The 21,623-nt window shown below is 42.0% G+C and overlaps 1 protein-coding gene across 2 annotated transcripts in view; it reads left to right on the top strand.

The window, feature by feature from the left end:
* LOC118391988 (phospholipid-transporting ATPase ABCA1-like) overlaps nt 1-21,623 on the top strand; it is a 291,273-nt gene that overhangs the window by 169,100 nt on the left and 100,550 nt on the right. For both annotated transcript variants that reach the window (XM_052459513.1, XM_052459512.1), the window contains exons 30-32: nt 3,839-3,966; nt 10,880-10,981; nt 12,575-12,764. In XM_052459513.1, the coding sequence (XP_052315473.1) occupies nt 3,839-3,966; nt 10,880-10,981; nt 12,575-12,764 (420 nt within the window). The remainder of the gene's footprint in view (nt 1-3,838; nt 3,967-10,879; nt 10,982-12,574; nt 12,765-21,623) is intronic.

The raw sequence follows: 21,623 nt of genomic DNA on the forward strand, positions 1-21,623 counted from the left end.
ATTGCTAATAAGAAGATCGTGGGAGCTGTACTGTTTGATTTCAATGCCGCCTTTGCTATTATTGACCCTAACCTATTGTTGAAAAAACTTGGGTGCTATGGCTTTTCAACCTCTGTCATATCGTGGATTCAGAGCTACCTATCTAATAGAACTCAAAGGGTTTTCTTTAATGGAAGTGTTTCTAATGTCAAACATGTAAAGTGTGGTGTACCGCAGTGAAGCTCTCTAGGGCCTCTACCCTTATCTATTTTTACCAATGACCTGCCACAGACATTAAACAAAGCATGTGTGTTCATGTATGCTGATGAGTCAACCATATACACATCAGCAACCACAGCTAAGGAAGTCACTGAAACCCTTAAGAAAGAGTTGCAGTCTATTTTGGAATGGGTGGCCAGTAATAAACTGGCCCTGAACATCTCTAAAACTAAGAGCATTGTATCTGGTACATTCCTTAAGTGCTAGACCTCAGCTGAATCTGGTAATGAATGGAGTGGCTGTTGAACAAGTTGAGGAGACTAAATTACTTTGGCGTTACCTTAGATTGTAAACTGTCATAGTCAAAACATATAGATTCAGTGGTTGCAAAGATGGGGAGAGGTATAGCCATAATAAAGAGATGCTCTGCTTTTTTGAAACCACATTCCTAAAAGCAAGTTCTGCGGCCTCTAGTTTTGTCTAATCTTGATTATTGTCCAGTCGTATGGTCCAGTGCTGCAAGGAAAGACCTAGTTAAGCTGCAGCTGGCCCAGAACAGAGAGGCATATTTTGCTCTTAATTGTAATCAGAGGGCTGATATAAATACTATGCATGTCTCTCTTGGCAAAGAGTTGAGGAGAGACTGACTGCAACACTTCTTCTATTTATAAGAAATATTAATGTGTTGAAAATCCCAAATTGTTTACAAAGTCAACTTACACACACACTTATCCCACCAGACATGCCACCAGGGGTCTTTTCATAGTCCCAAAATCCAGAACAAATTCAAGAAAATGTACAGTAATATATAGAGCCCGTATTGCATGGAACTTCCTTCCATCTCATATTGCTCAAATAAACAGCAAACCTGGTTTCAAAAAATGGATAAAGAAACACCTCGTGTGCCTCTCCCCTATTTGACATAGATCGTTTGTGTGTATGCATTGATATGTAGGCTACGTGTGCCTTTTTAAAATGTACTGTGTCTAGTTCTGTCCTTGAGTTGTTCTTGTCTAATGCTGTTCTGTATTATGTCATTCTCTATTATGTTTCATGTTTTGTGTGAACCCTAGGAAGAGTAGCTTCTGCTTTTGCAACAGCTAATGGGGATCCTAATAAAAAAACAATTACCAAATATGCCAACTAGCCAGTCTGCCCTCAAATTAAATGTAATAAAATGAATCAGTTATTTTTTACAGTGAATCTGAAAACATTATAATTTCGTTTTGGTGTTTGTACCCATTTAATATTATTATCTTCCATGTTTCACCAAATTTGAGAGTGTGATAAACTCATAGTCTATGGAGCACATTGTGAACTTAATTACTTTTCTCTATTGTTTGGCGTGTGTTCACAGAAGAAATACTACCAGATGCCACACACAATTACAGTCTGAGAGAAAGTGTGTGTGTTCGGGATTATCTCATTTAGAGGCTTTTCAGTTGTCGCAGACTATTATTTTAGCGGCGCCCGCATTTACATAGAACTCTGATGTAAATATAGCATTTTTCATTTGTATTGTATGAATGGGCTCCGGAAATTGCAGCATGTAATTAATTAAGTTCAGCAAACCTCCCTCTTCAGTGGAGTATCTAGCAGTACAAGTGTTTAACGATGAAAGATATTGTCCATTCTGTCTATGACCTTTTTGTCAGCTCCAAGAATGGAAATGAAAAGGGAACATTTTACATGGAGGAGAGAAAAGGGGGGATGCTGTGGTGGCAGGAAAAGAGAACAGTGCAAAATGCATTATGCCTAAGGAGGCGGCAGTTGACAAAGCAAGTGTTTGAAAGTGTTTAATCAAACTCTTTAGACATGAAAGGCAGCCAAAACAAGTAAACGGCAAGCATTATAATTGACGAGGGTATAAAAGAGTTTGGTCTCATGTCTGATTGTGTGCATCACTTTCATTGTGGATTGTAACGGAGAGGGTGGGGGTGATGATGGGGGTAGGGGTGGAGTGATGTTACTACAGTAGCGTTGGATGTTATGATTTCACCTCTCCGTGTCTTCCACACCTACGCAAGCACACGTGCACATGCAAATGCACGACACAAGACAGACAGATGTATGCAATCATACACCACATGCACACACGATTTATATGCAGTGTGGTCCAAAATGATTGGATCCCTTGGTAAAGATGAGTTAAAAAGACATAAAAATTAATATGCTGAGCGATTAAAAACATGGGGAAATTATATTATTCTAAAATATTTTTAATGGGATTGGAGAACACATTGGGAGAGATCTTACACCATGCCTCCATACATAATCTTTCCAGATTATCTTTCCATTGCAAAATGTTGATTTTATGTTCAAGCAATTTATGGGGTGAATTTTGATGTGTGCTTGGGGTTATCTCGTACCCGCCAGCTGATTAGTATACAGTATACTGTATACAAGATATGCATGTAACAGGGCGGCAGGTAGCCTAGTAGTTAGAGCGTTGGGCCAGTAACTGAAAGGTTGCTGGTAGATTCACTTGCGGCCAAGTTTCAGCCTCCTGGCAGAGGCAGCCAGGTTTTTGGCAAAATACTTGGTAAAGTTCTTGATGCCGTTGACCTTAACAAGTGTTCCAGGACCAGTGGAAGCCAAAATAACCCCATACCATCAAAGATCCACTACCATATTGTATAGTAGTGATGAGTTATTTTCTGCTTATGCATTGTTCTTTCCAAGGCCAAACCCATCCATAGCAGATTTGTGGTAATGATACTTAGTTTGAATTGAATTGTAAGTATGTAGTCCAGTACAGCACATTCCACTCTGGATGAAAACGCATGACAAGTGAAAAGACAAATTATTATCTTTATCCCCGATCACTCCCAGCGTTTGCTACTTGGATTGCGCAATAACACTTCAATGCTCCCTCAAGGGAGCCTCAGTCCGACACATGAAACTACACCCCTTTTCTGATTCTGCGGGGAAAATGCTTCATTTGGTTGGCTGGTGAAAGTAGTATTCTAACACATATGACTTTGGATATCCCACTACAAGAAAAAGGGGGATACCTAGTCAATTGATTAACTGAATGCTTTCAACTGAACTGTGTCTTCTGCAGTTAACCCAACCCCTCTGAATCAGAGAGGTGCAGGGGGCTGCCTTAATTAACATACTGTATACATCATTAGCGCCCAGGGAACAGTGGATTAATTACCTTGTTCAGGGGCAAAACAACAGATTTTTAACTTGTCAGCTCGGGGATTCGATCCAGCAACCTTTCGGTTACTGGTCCAACGCTCGTACCCGCCAGCCGATTAGTATACTGTATACAAGATATGCATGTAACAGGGCGGGAGGTGGTCTAGTAGTTAGAGCGTTGGGCCAGTAACTGAAAGGTTGCTGGATCGAATCCCCGAGCTGACAAGGTAAAAATCTGTCATCCTGCCACTGAACAAGGCAGTTAACCCACTGTTCCCCGGTCGTCCGTCATTGTAAATAAGAATTTGTTCTTAACTGACTTGCCTAGTTAAATAAGAAAGTTATGTGGATAGTCAGTAATTGTCATGAACTGATATTAAACACATTGTATCGGCCTTCTGTAGCAGTGTTTTCACAGGATAGGAAACCTAAAAAAGGCATTGCCAAAGAAGTGTAATTTTGCAGCAGATTCTGATATCATGTCAATGTCACACAGGTGATTCTGCCAGCTGTCTTCGTCTGCCTGTCTCTCATCTTTTCCGTCATCATTCCCCCTTTTGCGGAGTACCCTAATCTGGAGCTGCAGCCATGGATGTACGGGCTGCCCCAGATGACATTCTACAGGTGAGCCATTGAAACGTCATGCTCTCTGACTTTATAATCACACCTTTATCAGTACAGGTGAATATGCTGAGATTTGTATTGCATTTGTGTAAACGTAGCAAACTCAGCAGGGTAACCTGAGCAGGACAGATAGAAAGAATTATAAAAAATATAAAGTCATTCTACTATGATGTTAAGAATAATGGGCATACTGTTTATCTGAATGCAGAAACCACATATGTGATGGAGGTGGATTGCTACTAGTACCAATGTTTGGAGGGACATTTTTTGGGAAAGACTTTGGCATATTGGAATGAATTTGACTGTGTCCCCAATGCCAACCCTATTCTGTATATAGTGCACCAATATGGTGATATTTGGCACTGAGATTTACTGTCTTTCTGGGGGAGAGAAGAGAGCAGTGGAGATGCCTCACAAATTCCAGTGTGTTCATACTGACTGGGTAATAATCTGGCTTCGGCCTTGTCATGGCAGTACATGTCAGGATCCAATGTTTGAGCTCTGACTCGCATAATCTGTCAAAGAAATAAAGTTACATTTTTATTAATCTCATGAGGAGACCTATAGCTGCCCATTTGATGGACAGAAGACATACATTCACTCACAGTAACACTGAGTTGAATCCCAGATGTCAAGGCATAATTAATTGTACACACTTTTAAGGATGCCATCTGAGCTCTGGTGTAGATGGACGGAAAATGGTGGAATCAGTTGCATAGCTGGTTTAACAATGTTTTTTTTTTCATCCTTGTTTAAGTGTCACAGAAAAACACTTATATTTACAGTGTCTATACAAGGACACCCTCAATCTAAGCTGGATTTATTTTCTGCTGAGATTGAGGCTGTCCTAATATGGACACCATATATATTCTATACATACTGTAACATATTGGCAAGTTGGTTTTTATACTTACAGTAACACAGATTTCTTTTGAGAATTTCTTGCATTGCATTTTGGGGTTTGCTTATAAAAATACATAAAAATAAATAGAAGTAATGTGAAAAACATGTTGAATATTTCATAGAGTTCCCTCCTCCTGCTCATTGATATTCTACGGAGGTTTGCTTATTTTATTCAGGGGAGATCATTGTAATAGATTGATCCAGTTGGACGGTTTAAACAGAACTATCAGGCTTCTAACATGTTGCTATGGAAATCACATGTATGTTTTTTTTTTACTGTCTAGAGATTCACCTTCTTAGCATTGTCTTATGTCTGCTCCCGCAATGATTCCGCCTGCACTGTCAGTTGAGGGACGAGTGACTCATAGCAGTGACTCCACCTAACTATTTAAATGGTTGCTATGGAAATTGCGGGTATATGCCTTTTTCACTGGCTAGAATTTCACCTTCTTAGTTGAAGTTAGACTAAAGGCAGTGAGTCTTAACTGCAATTGTTACACCACATTAAATATGCAGTATTCATCAGAACAACCAGAAACTAGCCTTGGTATGTGTCACCATGAGCAAGCTGAAGTTTTTTCACTTCTCTGACATGTGGTGAATTATTTTAAGACACTTCCCTTTGATGTCTGGAAGAGCCACAACAGGCTCGATCCTGTTCTATACAGACAGAGAGAGTATATAGTACATGCTCCAGCTGAAATAGTCAATGTCAACTAAACGTGCCCTGGAAATTTGGCAAATTCAGCTTAAAATGGCTGGTTTAAAAAGCAATTGTTATGCTCCTAATGTTTAAAATGAACATGAATAACATCATATCTATGCCGTGCAATTTAATGCAACTTCGTATCCCTTAATAATGGAGTATTTGAACAGTATGGTCGAACATTGATGACACTTTTCGATTCAAACATAAACATGATTAGGCTTGTCCCATGAACAAAATATTCTTAAGACTTAAATTTCTTTAAAAATGTGATATCCATACAATGCGTCTCTCAGATGAGAGGGGAGTTGAAAGGAGTGATTTGAATGTGCAATCTGATCCCTACTCCATGATATTTAAGTTAAAGTTAATCCATCTGACATGGAGTGGAGGTTATACAACCAAAGTAATGATGAGAAACCATTCTTTCTTCTAAGGCAGTCTTACGAGAAAGCAACCACTTTATTTTACACTCAAGGAAACACATATTTCCTGCCAGAGCATTATGCCTCTTCAATAAATAGCCATATTTTATTTCAGAGAGTAGGCGTCGGCTACATTAGTATTACAACACTCAGATCTGCATTATTTGTTCTAATTCATTGCATCTAAATGGACTATTACTACTACTGTAAGACTTTCCTAAGATTAGTTCTAGTGTGTCTCTGTGTTCATTTTGTCCCCCCAATAGTCTTGTTACCTTGAATAATTGTTCATCCCAGTTTGTGTCCCAAATCACACCCTATTCCAAATATAGTGTACTGCCCTGGTCAAAAATAGATCACTGTAAGGGAATAGGGTGCTATTTGGGACATATTCTCAACTATCATTAATGGTAAAACAGATGGCTGAGCATAATCCATTTTTGCAATCAACCACTTCGATTTCTCTCCTCGCTTATGGCGGAGGAAATTATATACTTTAGACTGACCTTCATGAGAGATAAATGAGCCTATAAACGTTGTACTAATCCCATTGGCCAACAGTGACCACGCTGGACCCGAGTTATGATCTTTATGAAATGCTGTGTTTTTAGAGCCAAGATAAAGAGCAGAGTTTGTGTATACATTGATTTGTAAACTGTCTGTTTTCCCTCCAGGCACATAAGTACCGTAGAGTGCTCTGATGTAAACAAACAGATGGAGCATACTGTATGCACACGTGCACACACACACCACATATATACACACACACACACACACACACGCACACACACAGAGTTTATGTTATGTTGACATCTGCTCCATTCAGAATGCCAAGAGCTTTTCTCATCCATACCTGCTAAGTGGTATGTTTTCATTTGGAAATGTAATGTTCTCAACAAAATGCCAGTGCCCTAAAATTATTACTCTGTCATCCTTCATTACACTAATCACAGTTGCATGTTAGCTGGGTATCTTGCACTACTTTAAATAAAAACAATACAATATACACTCCTGTTGATCTAATTTCCTTTTGGCCAATTTCTCTCTCCAGTGATGGAAATAGTGTAAATATACCCATCCTCCTAATCTTGGTTGATTCAGTGAGCCAAGCCCTTAGTGACCTAATCAAATCCCGATTACAGTATCTAGTCCAGTAACTTAAACCCCCAAAGTTCCACCAGGATAGAACTAATGATGCCGAAGGAGATGGCTGCCATTTTACGCTCCCGTAACCAATTGTGCTATTGTGTATGTTTTTTCGCGTTATTTGTAACTTATTTTGTACATAATGTTTTTGCCACCGTGTCTTATGACCAAAAAGAGCTTCTTGATGTCATTTGCAGGAGGAAAAGACAGAGATAAGGTGGACGACGGTCCGGGTGCCTTGTAAGGATCCGTCGCCGAGAGGGTAATCTACCTTTACCATCGGTCCTGTTAGCCAACGTACAATCAACCGATAATAAAATAGACGAACTACGAGCACGTATATACCTTACCAACGGGACATTAAAAACTGTAATATATTATGTTTCACCGAGTTGTGGCTGAACGACGACATGATTAACATATAGCTGGCGGGTGTTAAGCTTTTTCGTCAGGATAGAACAGCAGCCTCTGGTAAGACAAGGGGCGATGGCCTGTGTATATTTGTAAACAACAACTGGTGCATGAAATCTAAGGAAGTCCAAAGGTTTTGCTTGCCTGAGCAAGAGTATCTCATGATAAGCTGTAGACTACACTATCTACCAAGAGAATTTACATCTATATTTTTCGTAGCTGTCTATATATCACCGCAGGCCGATGCTGGCACTAAGACCGCACTCAATGAGCTATATACAGCCATAGGCAAACAGGAAAATGCTCCTAGTGGCTGGGGCCTTTAATGAAGGGATACTCAAATCCGTTTTACCTAATCTCTACCAGCATGTTAAATGTACAACCAGAGGGAAAAAAACTCTAGACCACCTTTACTCCACACACAGAGATGCATACAAAGCTCTCTCTCCTCACCCTCCATTTGGCAAATATGACCATAATTCTATCCCCCTGATTCCTGCTTACAAGCAAAAACTAAAGCAGGAAGCACCAGTGACTCGGTCAATAAGAAAGTGGTCAGATGAAGGAGATGCTAAGCTACAGGACTGTTTTGCTACCACAGACTGGAATAGGTTCTGGGATTCATCCAATGGCATTGAGGAGTATACCACCTCAGTCATCAGCTTCATCAATAGATGCATCGACGACGTTTTCCCCACAGTGACAGTACGTACATATCCCAATCAGAAGCCATGGATTACAGGCAACATCTGCACTGAGCTAACAAAGAGTGGGACTCTAACCCGGAAGCTTATAAATCCTGCTATACCCTCCGACAAACCATCAAACAGGCAAAGCATCAATACAGGAATAAGATTGAATTGTACTACACCAGCCTCAACGCTCATCGGATGTGGCAGGGCTTGCAAACTATTACAGATTACAAAGGGAAGCACAGCCGCGAGCTGCCCAGTGACACAAACCTACCAGATGAGCTAAATTACTTCTATGCCCGCATCGAGGCAAGCAACCTGCATGAGAGCACTATCTGTTCTGGACGGCTGTGTGATCATGCTCTCCATAGCCGATGTGAGTAAGACCTTGAAACAGGTCAACATTCACAAGGCTGCAGTGCCAAATGTATTACCAGGACATGTACACCGAGCATGCGCTGACCAACTGGCAAGTGTCTTCACTGACATTTTCAACCAGTCCCTGACTGAGTCTGTAATACCAACAGGTTTCAAGCAGACCACCATAGTCCCTGTGGCCAAGAACAATAAGGTAACCTGTTTAAATGACTACCGACACGTAGCACTCACGTCTGTAGCCATGAAGTGCTTTGAAAGGCTGGTCATGGCTCACATCAGCACCATTATCCCAGAAACCCTAGACCCACTCCAATTTGCATATTGCCCAAACAGATCCTCACTTGATGCAATCTCATTTGCACTCAAACCAGTCCCTGACTGACCTGGACAAAAGGAACACTTAAGTGAGAATGCCATTCATTGACTACAGCCCAGCTTTCAACACCATAGTGCCCTCAAAGCACTAAGCTAAGGACCCTGGGACTAAACATCTCCCTCTGCAACTGGATCCTGGACTTCCTGGTTGTCCGCCCCCAGGTGGTAAGGGTAGGGAACAACACACCCGCCACACTGATCCTTAACAAGAGGGCCTCTCATGGGTGCGTGCTCAGTCCCCTCCTGTACCCCCTGTGGAACAGGTTGAGAACTTCAAGTTCCTTGGTGTCCACATCACCAACAAACTATCATAGTCCAAACACACTGACAGTCGTGAAGAGAGCACGACAAAGACTATTCCCTCTCAGGAGACTGAAAAGATTTGACATGAGTCCTCAGATCCTCAAAAGGTTCTGTCACGTTCTTTCAAAATCGAACCCAGAAGCAGACCAGGACAAGGAGAGTAGGAAGAAGGTGAGTATTTATTTACAAGTGAATGTGAATGGGTAGATATATCCAGGTGGCGTAGCGGGCAGCGGTGGTGAGTTGATGGGAGTAAATAGGTGGATCCAATGGGGTAGCGGAATCCTCCGACGACCAGGCGGGAATGGGGTAAATGATCCGGGTGAGTAACTGAAGACAGAACAAACGGAGGTAAGTTTAAGGCAAGCAATACGTAAAAAACAACAAAACAAATTCTATCCAACTTGAGGCTGATACTATGGCACAACATACTGTTCATGGCTAACGATCCGGCAGGGAATGGATGTCAGGTCAGAGCTTTTGAAGGGGAGATGATGATCAGGACAGTTGTGCAGATTACTGATGGGATACAGGTGCGGGTGAACATCGATCTCCCAACAAGCTAATTCGCCCGGCAACCAGACAGGGTGCGTTCCAGGACACCGGAAACACACTCCAGGACAGAAACACAGGCAAACACAGACTCAGGAAGCGGGATTCGTGACAGGTTCTACGGCTGCACCATCGAGAGCATCATGGCTGGTTGCGTCACTGCCTGGTATGGCAACTGCTCAGCCTCCGACCACAAGGCACTACAGAGGGTAGTGCGTACGGTCAAGTACATCACTGGGGCCAAGCTTCCTGCCATCCAGGACCGCTATACCAGGCGGAGTCAGAGGAAGGCCCTAAAAATTGCCAGACTCCAACCACCCTAGTCATTGACTGTTCTCTCTTTTACCACACGACAAGCGGTACCGGAGCGCTAAGTCTAGGTCTAAAAGGCTTTGTATTCTACCCACAAGCCATAAGACTCCTGAACAGCTAATCAAAGGGCTAACCAGACCCCTCTTTTACGCTGCTGCTACTCTCTGTTTATAATCAATGCATAGTCACTTTAACTCGACATGTACATATTACCTCGACTAACCGGTGCCCCAGCACATTGACTCTTTACCACTACCCCCTGTATATAGCCTCGCTTGTTATTTTACTGCTGCTGTTTAATTATTTGTTTCTTTAATTTTCTATTTTTCACTTATCTGTTTTTTTACTTCACACTCATTGTTGGTTAAGGGCTTGTAAACATTTCACGGTAAAGTCTACACCTGTTGTAATCGGCGCATGTGACAAATACATTTTGATTTGACTTGGTCAGGGCATGATCCAACTGTTTTGAGCATGGACTGCCTGACATTTTGCTTTTCAGTCAACGGCAGACCCACCACTTGGTTCCTTATCAAGCTGAGACGTGGGATCGGAGACATGTTTGTTATTGTGGGGACTGGAGATGTTTTATTTGTCCAAGATGGCGGGCAATTAAAAGATTAGATGATTGCTTTGGATTATGTTGATAATTAGCCCTCCTGTAAGGCATAGTGTTAGAGTCTAACTAACAAGGTCCAATTTCATTACAGCAATGATGGACCACCAAATAATACAGAGGTTGCTCACGTGGTGGACTCTTTGGTGAACAATCCTGGGTTTGGGACTCGCTGCATGGCTAACAACCCTATACCGTGAGTATGACCAGCGGCCATTTTGACACACCTCTCCCTCCCTCCATGTTATTACTGCATATGTTTTGTTTGCAGTGTTTCTCCTGCTAGATTTGTCCTTAAAGTTCTCCAAGTGAAGCAAGCCGCCCAATATCTGTTCATTTTGAACAGTGGAGAAGGGTGCAAAGCACATAATCAAATTTGATAAAGTGTTGATCAAGTGCTTATTAGTTGTAGAGATGGAAATGGAAAGGGATTTGTGGAGATGGAAATGGAAAGGGAGATTCAATTGGATATGGCTACACTCTGAAATGCTTGGTGCAATGTCCCCACATTGTTTACTTTACTTTATTACGTTTATTGTTGCAGGGACAATGCACATGAATCCAAATTTCAGTAGTGAATGTTTTAGCCACCTGGAAAATGTTCAAACATAGTCCCTGGGCAGGTTATTAAAAACACTTAAAAATAAATGCAGATAGACAATAAGTGCATAGAGAGCAACATGTGACAAGCAACACTTAGCACGTGGACAGATACTCGTATCCAATGATTTCAGATCTCAAAAGTGCATACAGGGTAGGGGGTAGGTGTCAATATGGAATTGGGCAAAAATTTTAAAAAATGTTTTCACCAAATCTGAAGCTGAACCTGGTCGATTTGGATTTTTTGCTGTTGTTTTGATCAAATCTGAAGTTGCGTATCTCATGCAGGATAATTCCTCGAGAGACTACATTCCGTTTTATTCGTACATGTTCTAACACAATATCCATGCAGTGAAGAAAACCATTGAATAAATCCTAAATATTGATTGCGTACAACCGAAGGCATATACACGCTATCGTACGGTATATGGTTGAGATGAAATAATACATCAATCTAAGTTATTTAGCACCATTTATTTGATATATTCATTCAGTCGTTCTGGGGTTCTCGGAGGTGAGTGTTTTTTTTGGGATTGTGCAGATTTGCCTTGTTTTACGGTTAGGGGGTTGGAATAATATTGTCAATAGTAAGTGAACCTGATATCTCATAACTGCTCCATCTCCTCTCTGTCAAGCCCGATCATGTTCAACATGCTTTATCAAGCTGTTCTGCTTCCCTAACTCTTCAGCCGGCGCACTAACAACACTTACCGTGCCTCCCTGTTTTAGATAAGGAGACTTCTATGCTGTAGTTGTGTTGATAACGTTATTTGTCATCTACCGTTGCTGACGAATGAAAACCTCTCATCTCCAAAACAGAAATGTTTCAGTAAATTGAAGAAAAGAATCCATATTTTTCCCATTAACGAGCATACAGTGAAACTTTTATGGACCTTCAGGAGCTATTTTCCTAGAGTCATGGAATGTTCCGAGTACATTGAGTGGAGTGACTGCGTTCAATACAAAATAAAAAAGGTTTTCATTAGAGAGCGACGCTATGTTTAAAAAGAGCTAGGCCTAAACAGGTATTCTAAAACTGTGTAAGTGTACTGTATACATGCTTGAATTTCAATGTTATGCCTTTCTGATGATAACGGTTGAGAAATCCCCTGCTAAGGCATGATATTTCCTATTTTGATTCTCATGGTTAGTCATCTTCATCATCACCATCATCACCCCCCTTCTCCAGGAATCTCCCGTGTGTCCCCATTGATTCTAAATGGACCACTCCCTCAGTGGAACCCTCTATCAACAACATCTTAATCAACGGGACCTGGAGCATGGCCAACCCTTCCCCTAACTGCCAGTGCAGCACTCCTCAAAAGACTATCATGCTGCCAGATTGCCCACCTGGAGCCGGGGGGCTGCCTCCCCCTCAGGTTAGTCCACAATCTGTCAACCCCAGGTCTGCTTGTAACATAATGGTTTCCAATAGAAATACTTGACCTCTGGCCTGAAATGTGTGTTTAACATGGCAACCTGTGTTGGACCTGAAGACTTGTGTTAGCGCCCCGAACTAATGCTTAAGCTTTAGCTCTGCTAGCTAAAAGAGCAGGCTTCGAACCCCAGATGGTCAAATTGGTGCAGTGAGGGGGAGGTCAAAGGAGGGTGAAGTGTAACATAGTTGATTCAGTGTGCGCTGTATCTACAGTCCTGCAATGGCAATGTAGGTGTCTAAAATTGAAGTTATCTTCTTCGCCTCCAAAGTTTTTATTGTGAAAGCATGTTTACCAAAGTATCCCCTTACAATGGGTAATACTTATTGCATGCTATACTTTTCTCTATATCCCCTCCATGATGGATCCACCTTACAAATCAATCCATCCAATTTAACTAATGGATCCAGAACCAGGATATTACATGACCATTAACCACATTAACTACTTTACCAGGGTCAGCTAGAGTGTATATATCCAGCTAAACATGGATGTCCAGCTGGGACAATGTAACCATTGAAGTTAGACAGCTTTATTGTATCCACGTTACTATTGTCTCATGTCTTCCTCAATAGCCTTAGGGCTGGTCTTAAGAAAAAAATGTATGTTGAGATAATATGTCGCACTACTCTTTTTCTGGCATCCTTTGAACTCTGACCTCTCTCAGATCATCCCTTTTAGTCAACCCCTCTCGGAGAGTGGGTGCAGGTTAGCGCTGAGCTTGCAGATGTCCGACCCCTCCCCTATAACTTCCAAGGCCTGGGTTTTCCCTGTGTGTCTCTTGGAAATCAAAGGCAATGTTTTATAAGCCATTACCCTAACAACATACATGGCCAAATGCAGGACCCCATTGAGTCTTAAACCTGACTGTGATCAATGAGGTGGGTGGCCCCGCTGGTCACCGGGCATGCTGAGAGGAATGAGTGGGCTCCTTTGGCCTAAATGGATTTCTCCAATCATAGAAATAAAATTAATAGAATGGACAAAGCTAATCGTGCATGTGTCACCAGTACACTCAATATGGCTGCTGGTCCACTCCATCAAAGATTTTTATTTTTATTGTATTATTTTTTATTGAATTGTTACACATGCAATCTACTTGCATATGCACATGCATACAAACACCCGTATGGCATCAGCCTCAGGCAAACAAGCATTAGATGTAACAACGTTGCCACTCAGTTTTATTCAAATGTACTTTTTGTGTTGTTTTATTTTGACTTTATTTTTAGGCCATCATTCTATGCCCCGCCCAGCAGCTCCACTCCCACTTGTCTCCAATTCCACATCCCAACACTGGCCACCCTCTTTGAATTTCTACACACCATATATCTTTCAATTGTGCTATGACGTTTAACAACTTGAATCTATCTAATCGAACAGAATCCACATCAACAAACATTGACTTGAATAGGAAATACCATTCTAATACTCCAATACCTTGAATGATATTGAAAACGACACAAAATTGATGGACGGGAACTGGTGCATTCTAGCTTTTAGTGGAAATGGCTTTTGGTGTTTACACAAGGTGTGTTCTCAGTGGGTGAATTCTGTATTATTATTTAAGGTATGTGAGATGAAAGAGAGAGAGAGAGAGATGAGAGTCTGAGCCAAGTGATCTTGGTAATGTACCCACCATAGACTGATAGATAAAAGTCCAATATAGAGGGAAATAGGTAGACAGACATAATGCTTTTTGTTACTTTCTAGGGTGGTTCATGCTTGGCTTGTTAACAATCATTCATGTCTTGAGATGAGCATTTTCTGTTCTATTGGGTTTCAGGAAATAAACAATGTTATAAGAAAATATGCTGCACTCTAGCAACAGGTTGAATTGAAATGACAAACACCCGTTAATTAAATTGGGCTTGATTTAAAGAAGTTAATGAAATCACTCCTGGTTATACTTACGCACACAAGTTATAATAACCTACGATCAAAACCACTAAAAGCAACATTTTGTTATACAGTACCCAGTGATTTGAATTGACTGATTATTTGACTTTTTTTCCCCTGGTGGCTTAGGAACATGTGAATCGAAAGTCAATATCCCACATTTGCAAACAAAAACGAAAACCAATTCTTTCAGTCATGCTTTTCAAGACACAATCATCGACAGACAAACACTCTGGATGTGACAGACATGACCTTCACGTGATTCTGAGACTTTGCATTGCCTGCTACATCATGTGTCTGTCCATATACCAGCTGGGAGAGATACTATGTACTCCTTGAGAGGGAGCGCCAACACCGTACTGGTGAGGAGATTCTGGTGGTTGATTTGATGTGAGGTTACAGCCGGTGTTGAGTGGTCGACATAATTCATCACCCACCTGGATGGTAAATTCAGTTGATCAAAACAGAAAATAGGGGTGAGAAATCAAATACGGTAGATGTATGAAATGACATCAACCGTGACAGAGGTGTAAGGAGTGACACTTTTAAGCCAGCAGCGCTAAGCGAAGGTGTGGTACCAACGCATTGGCTTTTCCACAGCGACTGTTCCTCAGTTTATTCCCCTTTTTTTCCCCCTCAGTGAAAGTCAAATGTCAGAGAGACGGATGTAGTACTTACCCAGTTTGCAAACAAGTATCCAAAAGCACAGTCTGAGAAATATATCATTTGGTTCTCTGTAGCTGGTGTGGGAGGTGAGTTTTTATTCTGCTTGGCATCTTGTTCTGAAGTGCCGCATCATCTTGGAATGAAAATTGAGATGTTTGACTGTAAAAGCCTCATTCTTGTAAGATGGCTAATTGGGATGTTTGACAAAGTCTTGGCAGAGGAACTGTTGGCTTTTCTGGAGAAAAAACAAGGAAGTGGCAGGAAGTGGCCCTGGAGACGTGTCTATTTTCTCAGGTTCTCCACAGCTCAAACAACTATGTTATCCACGTGCTCTCAACAAACAATGCCATTAGCTCTCTGCACACCAGGTTCCACCTCCGGACTGCATTCACTTCCTGTGGGCGGACGCCTAGAACATAAAAAAGAGGGGGGTTTAAACACACACGTTGAAATTTCATAATCAGTTCAATTGTACAATGAAAATGTTTGATGCATTAACTGAATGAATGGGAAGTAGTCACACCTGTGACACACACACACACATATTCTTACACACACAAACACACACACACCAAAAAGCTGGAAGCGGCACATGGCAAGCGGCACAGAGCAGGCCCTTGAAGCAGGTTAGGGGTTAACTGCCTTGCTCAAAGTGTGCATTATGTATGCCTACAGTACCTATGCATGGGAGTGTGTGTGGGTGTGGGTGTGTATATGTGAGCACACTATGTGTATACACATGTGTGCTGAGCCCTCTCAGACAGACAGTAAAGAGGCCTTTGAAAGCCAATGACTTCCTCTACCCGGAGCCCATGCTGTTTGGCGAAACGACTCCTTGAGATGATGCTCTGCTCATCCCCAGACCTCATATATTCCCCCTCCTTCCAAAAGCTCCTTTATAGTGATGGACTGGACTATCACATGACGTCTGCCCTTGCCGGATATGTAATGCCTCGTTGAGCTTGTGCGCAAGACTCGTTGTGTCCCCCCCCCCCCCTCTTGTGACAAGCCAGACAAGACGGGCCGTTTTGAAGTGAGGGTTGGAGAACAGGTATTATGGGATGGGGATGCTTGCAGAGACAGTCGGACAAAAAGAGTACAATTTCCGTGACCTGTCTTATTCTGACACCTGGATGTTCCGGATCTTGACAAGGCTGTCAAGGTGTCCCATTAAAAGGTGCTGTTGGATACATGAGGTTTTTTTCCACGGCAGTCAGTGTCTCTCTCTCTCTCTCTCCATTGTCTATTATTTCCCTCCCTTCTTTAAAATCACAGTATTTTTATTTGAATGTCTCTTTGTGCCACTCTTTGTGCCACCCAACCCTACACACATACAAACTGACGCACCCTATGCACACACACACACCACACACGGACAGACACTGCACACACACGAACGGACACACTGCGCACGCACCCACACACACACACACACACACACACACACACACACACACACACACACACACACACACACACACACACACACACACACACACACACACACACACACACACACACACACACACACACACACACCATTTATTAAACAATGAGTGCTATAGATTGCTTACCTGTGCTCCATGGTCCTGTAAAGGGGGGGCTTGAATTGATGTGGCTCTTTGGCCGAACCACCAACAGAAACCCAGAACATTGGGAGAATATATTCCCTTTGACCTAAAAAAAAAAAAAAAAGAAGCTTTTATTGAATTATCCATGACATGACGTACAGGCTTTGGAGTAGATTTCTTTTATCTTTTATCCTTGCTATCCTCTCAATATGTCCTTGAAAAACACACACACAGAGAGAGAGAGAGAGAGAGAGAGAGAGAGAGAGAGAGAGAGAGAGAGAGAGAGAGAGAGAGAGAGAGAGAGAGAGAGAGAGAGAGAGATGTTTCCATGGAAATGGCATACAATAGTAAGCCTATTTACAATTCTCATGTATTGGCACTCGTTGGCTGGCGATATTTAACTGTAACAAATTAAAAGGCCTTCATGCGTGCAAAGGAATTGATAAAGCGACGGCTCTCTGAGTATTACGTTTGATGTCTTTATCATCAGGAAACTCTACTCAGCTACTGTTGCATAGCCTTGCCACCCTTATCTATCAAATAAATCTTTTAAGAGTTCTTCAAAATGCTTACATCCAAATTCATTGAGATATGCTTTAGCAAGCCTTCAAAATGAAGCTAAACAACCCTTGAACAAACCATTGCACAAACTATTCTGAATGAAAAAGCAACCTTAGTGCACAAAACACTAGTACAGCCAGGGATCAAGCTGGTCTATGCTGGTGTATGCTGATCCATGCACGGTCAGTGCTGGTTGGATGCTGGTCAAGCAAGCCTGACCCGCGTGGTCATGTTGGGTCACATTTTTGTGTTATTACATACAGCCTGGAAGAACTTTTGGATATCAGAGCGACAGTTACTCACCAGCATTACCAGCATTAAGACCAGGAATAAGACTTTCCCGAACCGGATAGTTAGTATCCCCCAGGGTAATTGAACTCATAGCAGAGGCTGTTCCAAAACTCAGCCTGCGGAAAAGAGGCACTCGGAGTGGACTTTTAGTCAGACTCAGGAGGTGCGCAAACCATCCACCACTTCCACGTATATCACTCGCTAATTTTCAGTCTCTGGATAATAAAGTTGACGAGCTTAGGGCAAGGATTTCCTTCCAGAGAGATATCAGGGATTGTAACTGTCACGTTCTGACCATCGTTTGTGTGTGTTTTCCTTGTTTTAGTGTTGGTCAGGACGTGAGCTGGGTGGGCATTCTATGTTGTGTGTCTGGTTTGTCAATTTCTATGTCTGACCAGATATGGTTCTCAATCAGAGGCAGGTGTTAGTCATTGTCTCTGATTGGGAACCATACTAAGGTAGCCTGTTTTGTGTTGGGTTTTGTGGGTGATTGTTCCTGTCTCTGTGTTTTGCACCAGATAGGGCTGTTTTAGGTTTTCTCACATTTGTTGTTTTTGTTAGTTATCTCATGTGTAGTGTCTTTATTAATTAAAGAACATGAATAACCACCACTCTGCGTTTTGGTCCGCCTCTACTTCATCTAAGGAAAACCGTTACAGTAACATACACTACCGGTCAAATGTTTTAGAACACCTACTCATACAAGGGTTCTTCTTTATTTGTTTACTATTTTCTACATTGTAGAATAATAGTGAAGACATCAAAACTATGAAATAACACATATGGAATCATGCAGTAACCATAAAAGTGTTAAACAAATCTAAATATATTTTATCTTTGATATTCTTCAAAAAGCCACCCTTTGACTTGATGACAGCTTTGCACACTCTTGGCATTCTCTCAACCAGCTTCACCTGGAATGCTTTTTCAACAGTCTTAAAGGAGTTCCCGCATATGCTGAGCACTTGTTGGCTGCTTTACCTTCACTCTGCGTTCCGAGTAATCTCAATTTGATTGAGGTCAGCAGATTGTGGAGGCCAGGTCATCTGATGCAGCACTCTCCTTCTTGGTTGGGTCATTGTCCTTTTGAAAAACAGCCCAAACCAGATGGGATGATGTATCACTGCAGAATGCTGTGGTAGCCATGCTGGTTAAGTGTGCCTTGAATTCTAAATAAATCACAGACAGTGTCCCCAGCAAAGTACCCCCACACCATAACACCTCCTCCTCCATGCTTTACGGTGGGAAATACACATGCGGAGATCATCCGTTCACCCACACCGCGTTTCACAAAGACACAGAGGTTGGAACCAAAAATCTCCAATTTGGACTCCAGACTAAAGGACAAATTTCCACCAGTCTAATGTCCATTGCTTGCGGCGCCGACAGAGATGGCCACCTCGCTTCGCGTTCCTAGGAAACTATGCAGTTTTTTGTTTTTTTTACGTGTTATTTCTTACATTAGTACCCCAGGTCATCTTAGGTTTCATTACATACAGTCGAGAAGACCTACTGAATATAAGATCAGCGTCAACTCACCATCAGTACGACCAATAATATGTTTTTCGCGACGCGGATCCTGTGTTCTGCCTTACAAACAGGACAACGGAATGGATCGCATGCAGCGACCCAAAAAAAACGACTCAGAAAAAGAGGGAAACGAGGCGGTCTTCTGGTCAGACTCCGGAGACGGGCACACCGTGCACCACTCCCTAGCATTCTTCTTGCCAATGTCCAGTCTCTAGACAACAAGGTTGATGAAATCCGAGCAAGGGTAGCATTCCAGAGGGACATCCGAGACTGTAACATTCTGTGCTTCACGGAATCATGGCTCACTGGAGAGACGCTATCCGAAGCGGTGCAGACAACGGGTTTCTCCACGCATCGCGCCGACAGAAACAAACACCTTTCTGGTAAGAAGAGGGGCGGGGGCGTATGCCTTATGACTAACGAGACATGGTGTGATGAAAGAAACTTCTGTTCACCTGATTTAGAATTCCTCACAATCACATGTAGACTGCATTATCTACCAAGAGAATTCTCTTCGATTATAATCACAGCAGTATATATCCCCCCCCAAGCAGACACATCGATGGCCCTCTCCTGTATTCCCTGTTCACCCACGACTGCGTGGCCACGCACGCCTCCAACTCAATCATGAAGTTTGCGGACGACACAACTGTGGTAGGCTTGATTACCAACAACGACGAGACGGCCTACAGGGAGGAGGTGAGGGCCCTCGGAGTGTGGTGTCAGGAAAATTACCTCACACTCAACGTCAACAAAACTAAGGAGATGATTGTGGACTTCAGGAAACAGCAGAGTGAACACCCCCCTATCCACATCGATGGAACAGTAGTGGAGAGGGTAGCAAGTTTTAAGTTCCTCGGCATACACATCACAGACAAACTGAATTGGTCCACTCACACAGACAGCATTGTGAAGAAGGCGCAGCAGCGCCTCTTCAACCTCAGGAGGCTGAAGAAATTCAGCCTCCTGAATTTCAAACTTCTACAGATGCACAATCGAGAGCATCCTGGCGGGCTGTATCACCGGGCTGTATCACCACTTTAATAATGGGAATTGAAGGGAATGATGTAAATATATCACTAGCCACTTTAAACAATGCTACCTTATATAATGTTACTTACCCTACATTATTCATCTCATATGCATATGTATATACTGTACTCTATATCATCGACTGCATCCTTATGTAATACATGTATCACTAGCCACTTTAACTGTGCCACTTTGTTTACATACTCATCTTATATGTATATACTGTACTCGATACCATCTACTGTATCTTGCCTATGCTGCTCTGTACCATCACTCATTCATATATCCTTATGTACATATTCTTTATCCCCTTACACTGTGTATAAGACAGTAGTTTAGGAATTGTTAGTTAGATTACTTGTTGGTTATTACTGCATTGTCGGAACTAGAAGCACAAGCATTTCGCTACACTCGCATTAACATCTGCTAACCATGTGTATGTGACAAATACAATTTGATTTGATTTGATTTGTGTTTCTTGGCCCAAGCAAGTCTCTTCTTCTTAATGTTGTCCTTTTAGTAGTGTTTTCTTTGCAGCAATTCTACCATGAAGGACTGATTCAGACAGTCTCCTCTGAACAGTCGATGTTGGGATGTGTCTGTTACTTGAACTCTGTGAAGCATTTATTTGGGCTGCAACTTCTGAGGCTGGTAACTCTAATGAACTTATCCTCTGCAGCAGAGGTAACTCTGGGTCTTCCTTTCCTGTGGCGGTCCTCATGAGAGCCAGTTCCATCATAGCGCTTGATGGTTTTTGTGACTGCACTTGAAGAAACGTTCAAAGGTCTTGACATTTTCTACATTGTCTGAAAAAAGATGGACTGTATTTCTCTTTGATTATTTTAGCTTTTCTTGCCATAAATGGACATGGTCTTTTACTAAATAGGGCTATTTTCTGTATACCACCACTACCTTGTCACAACACAACTGATTGGTTCAAACGCATTAAGAAGGAAAGACATTCCACAAATGAACTTTTAAGAAGCCACACCTGTTAATTGAAATACATTACAGGTGACTACCTCATGAAGCTGGTTGAGAGAATGCCAAGAGTAGGCAAAGCTGTCAACAACACAAAGGGAGGCTATTTGAAGAATCTCAAATATAAAGTGTATTTTGACTTGGTTAACACTTTTTTGGTTACTACATGATCCCATATGTGTTATTTCATAGTTCTGATGTCTTCACTATTATTCTACAATGTAAAATAAATGTCAAAATAAAGAAAAACCCTTGCATAAGTAGGTGTTCT

The sequence above is a fragment of the Oncorhynchus keta genome, chromosome 13, assembly GCF_023373465.1.
Source record: "Oncorhynchus keta strain PuntledgeMale-10-30-2019 chromosome 13, Oket_V2, whole genome shotgun sequence".
NCBI lineage: Eukaryota > Metazoa > Chordata > Actinopteri > Salmoniformes > Salmonidae > Oncorhynchus > Oncorhynchus keta.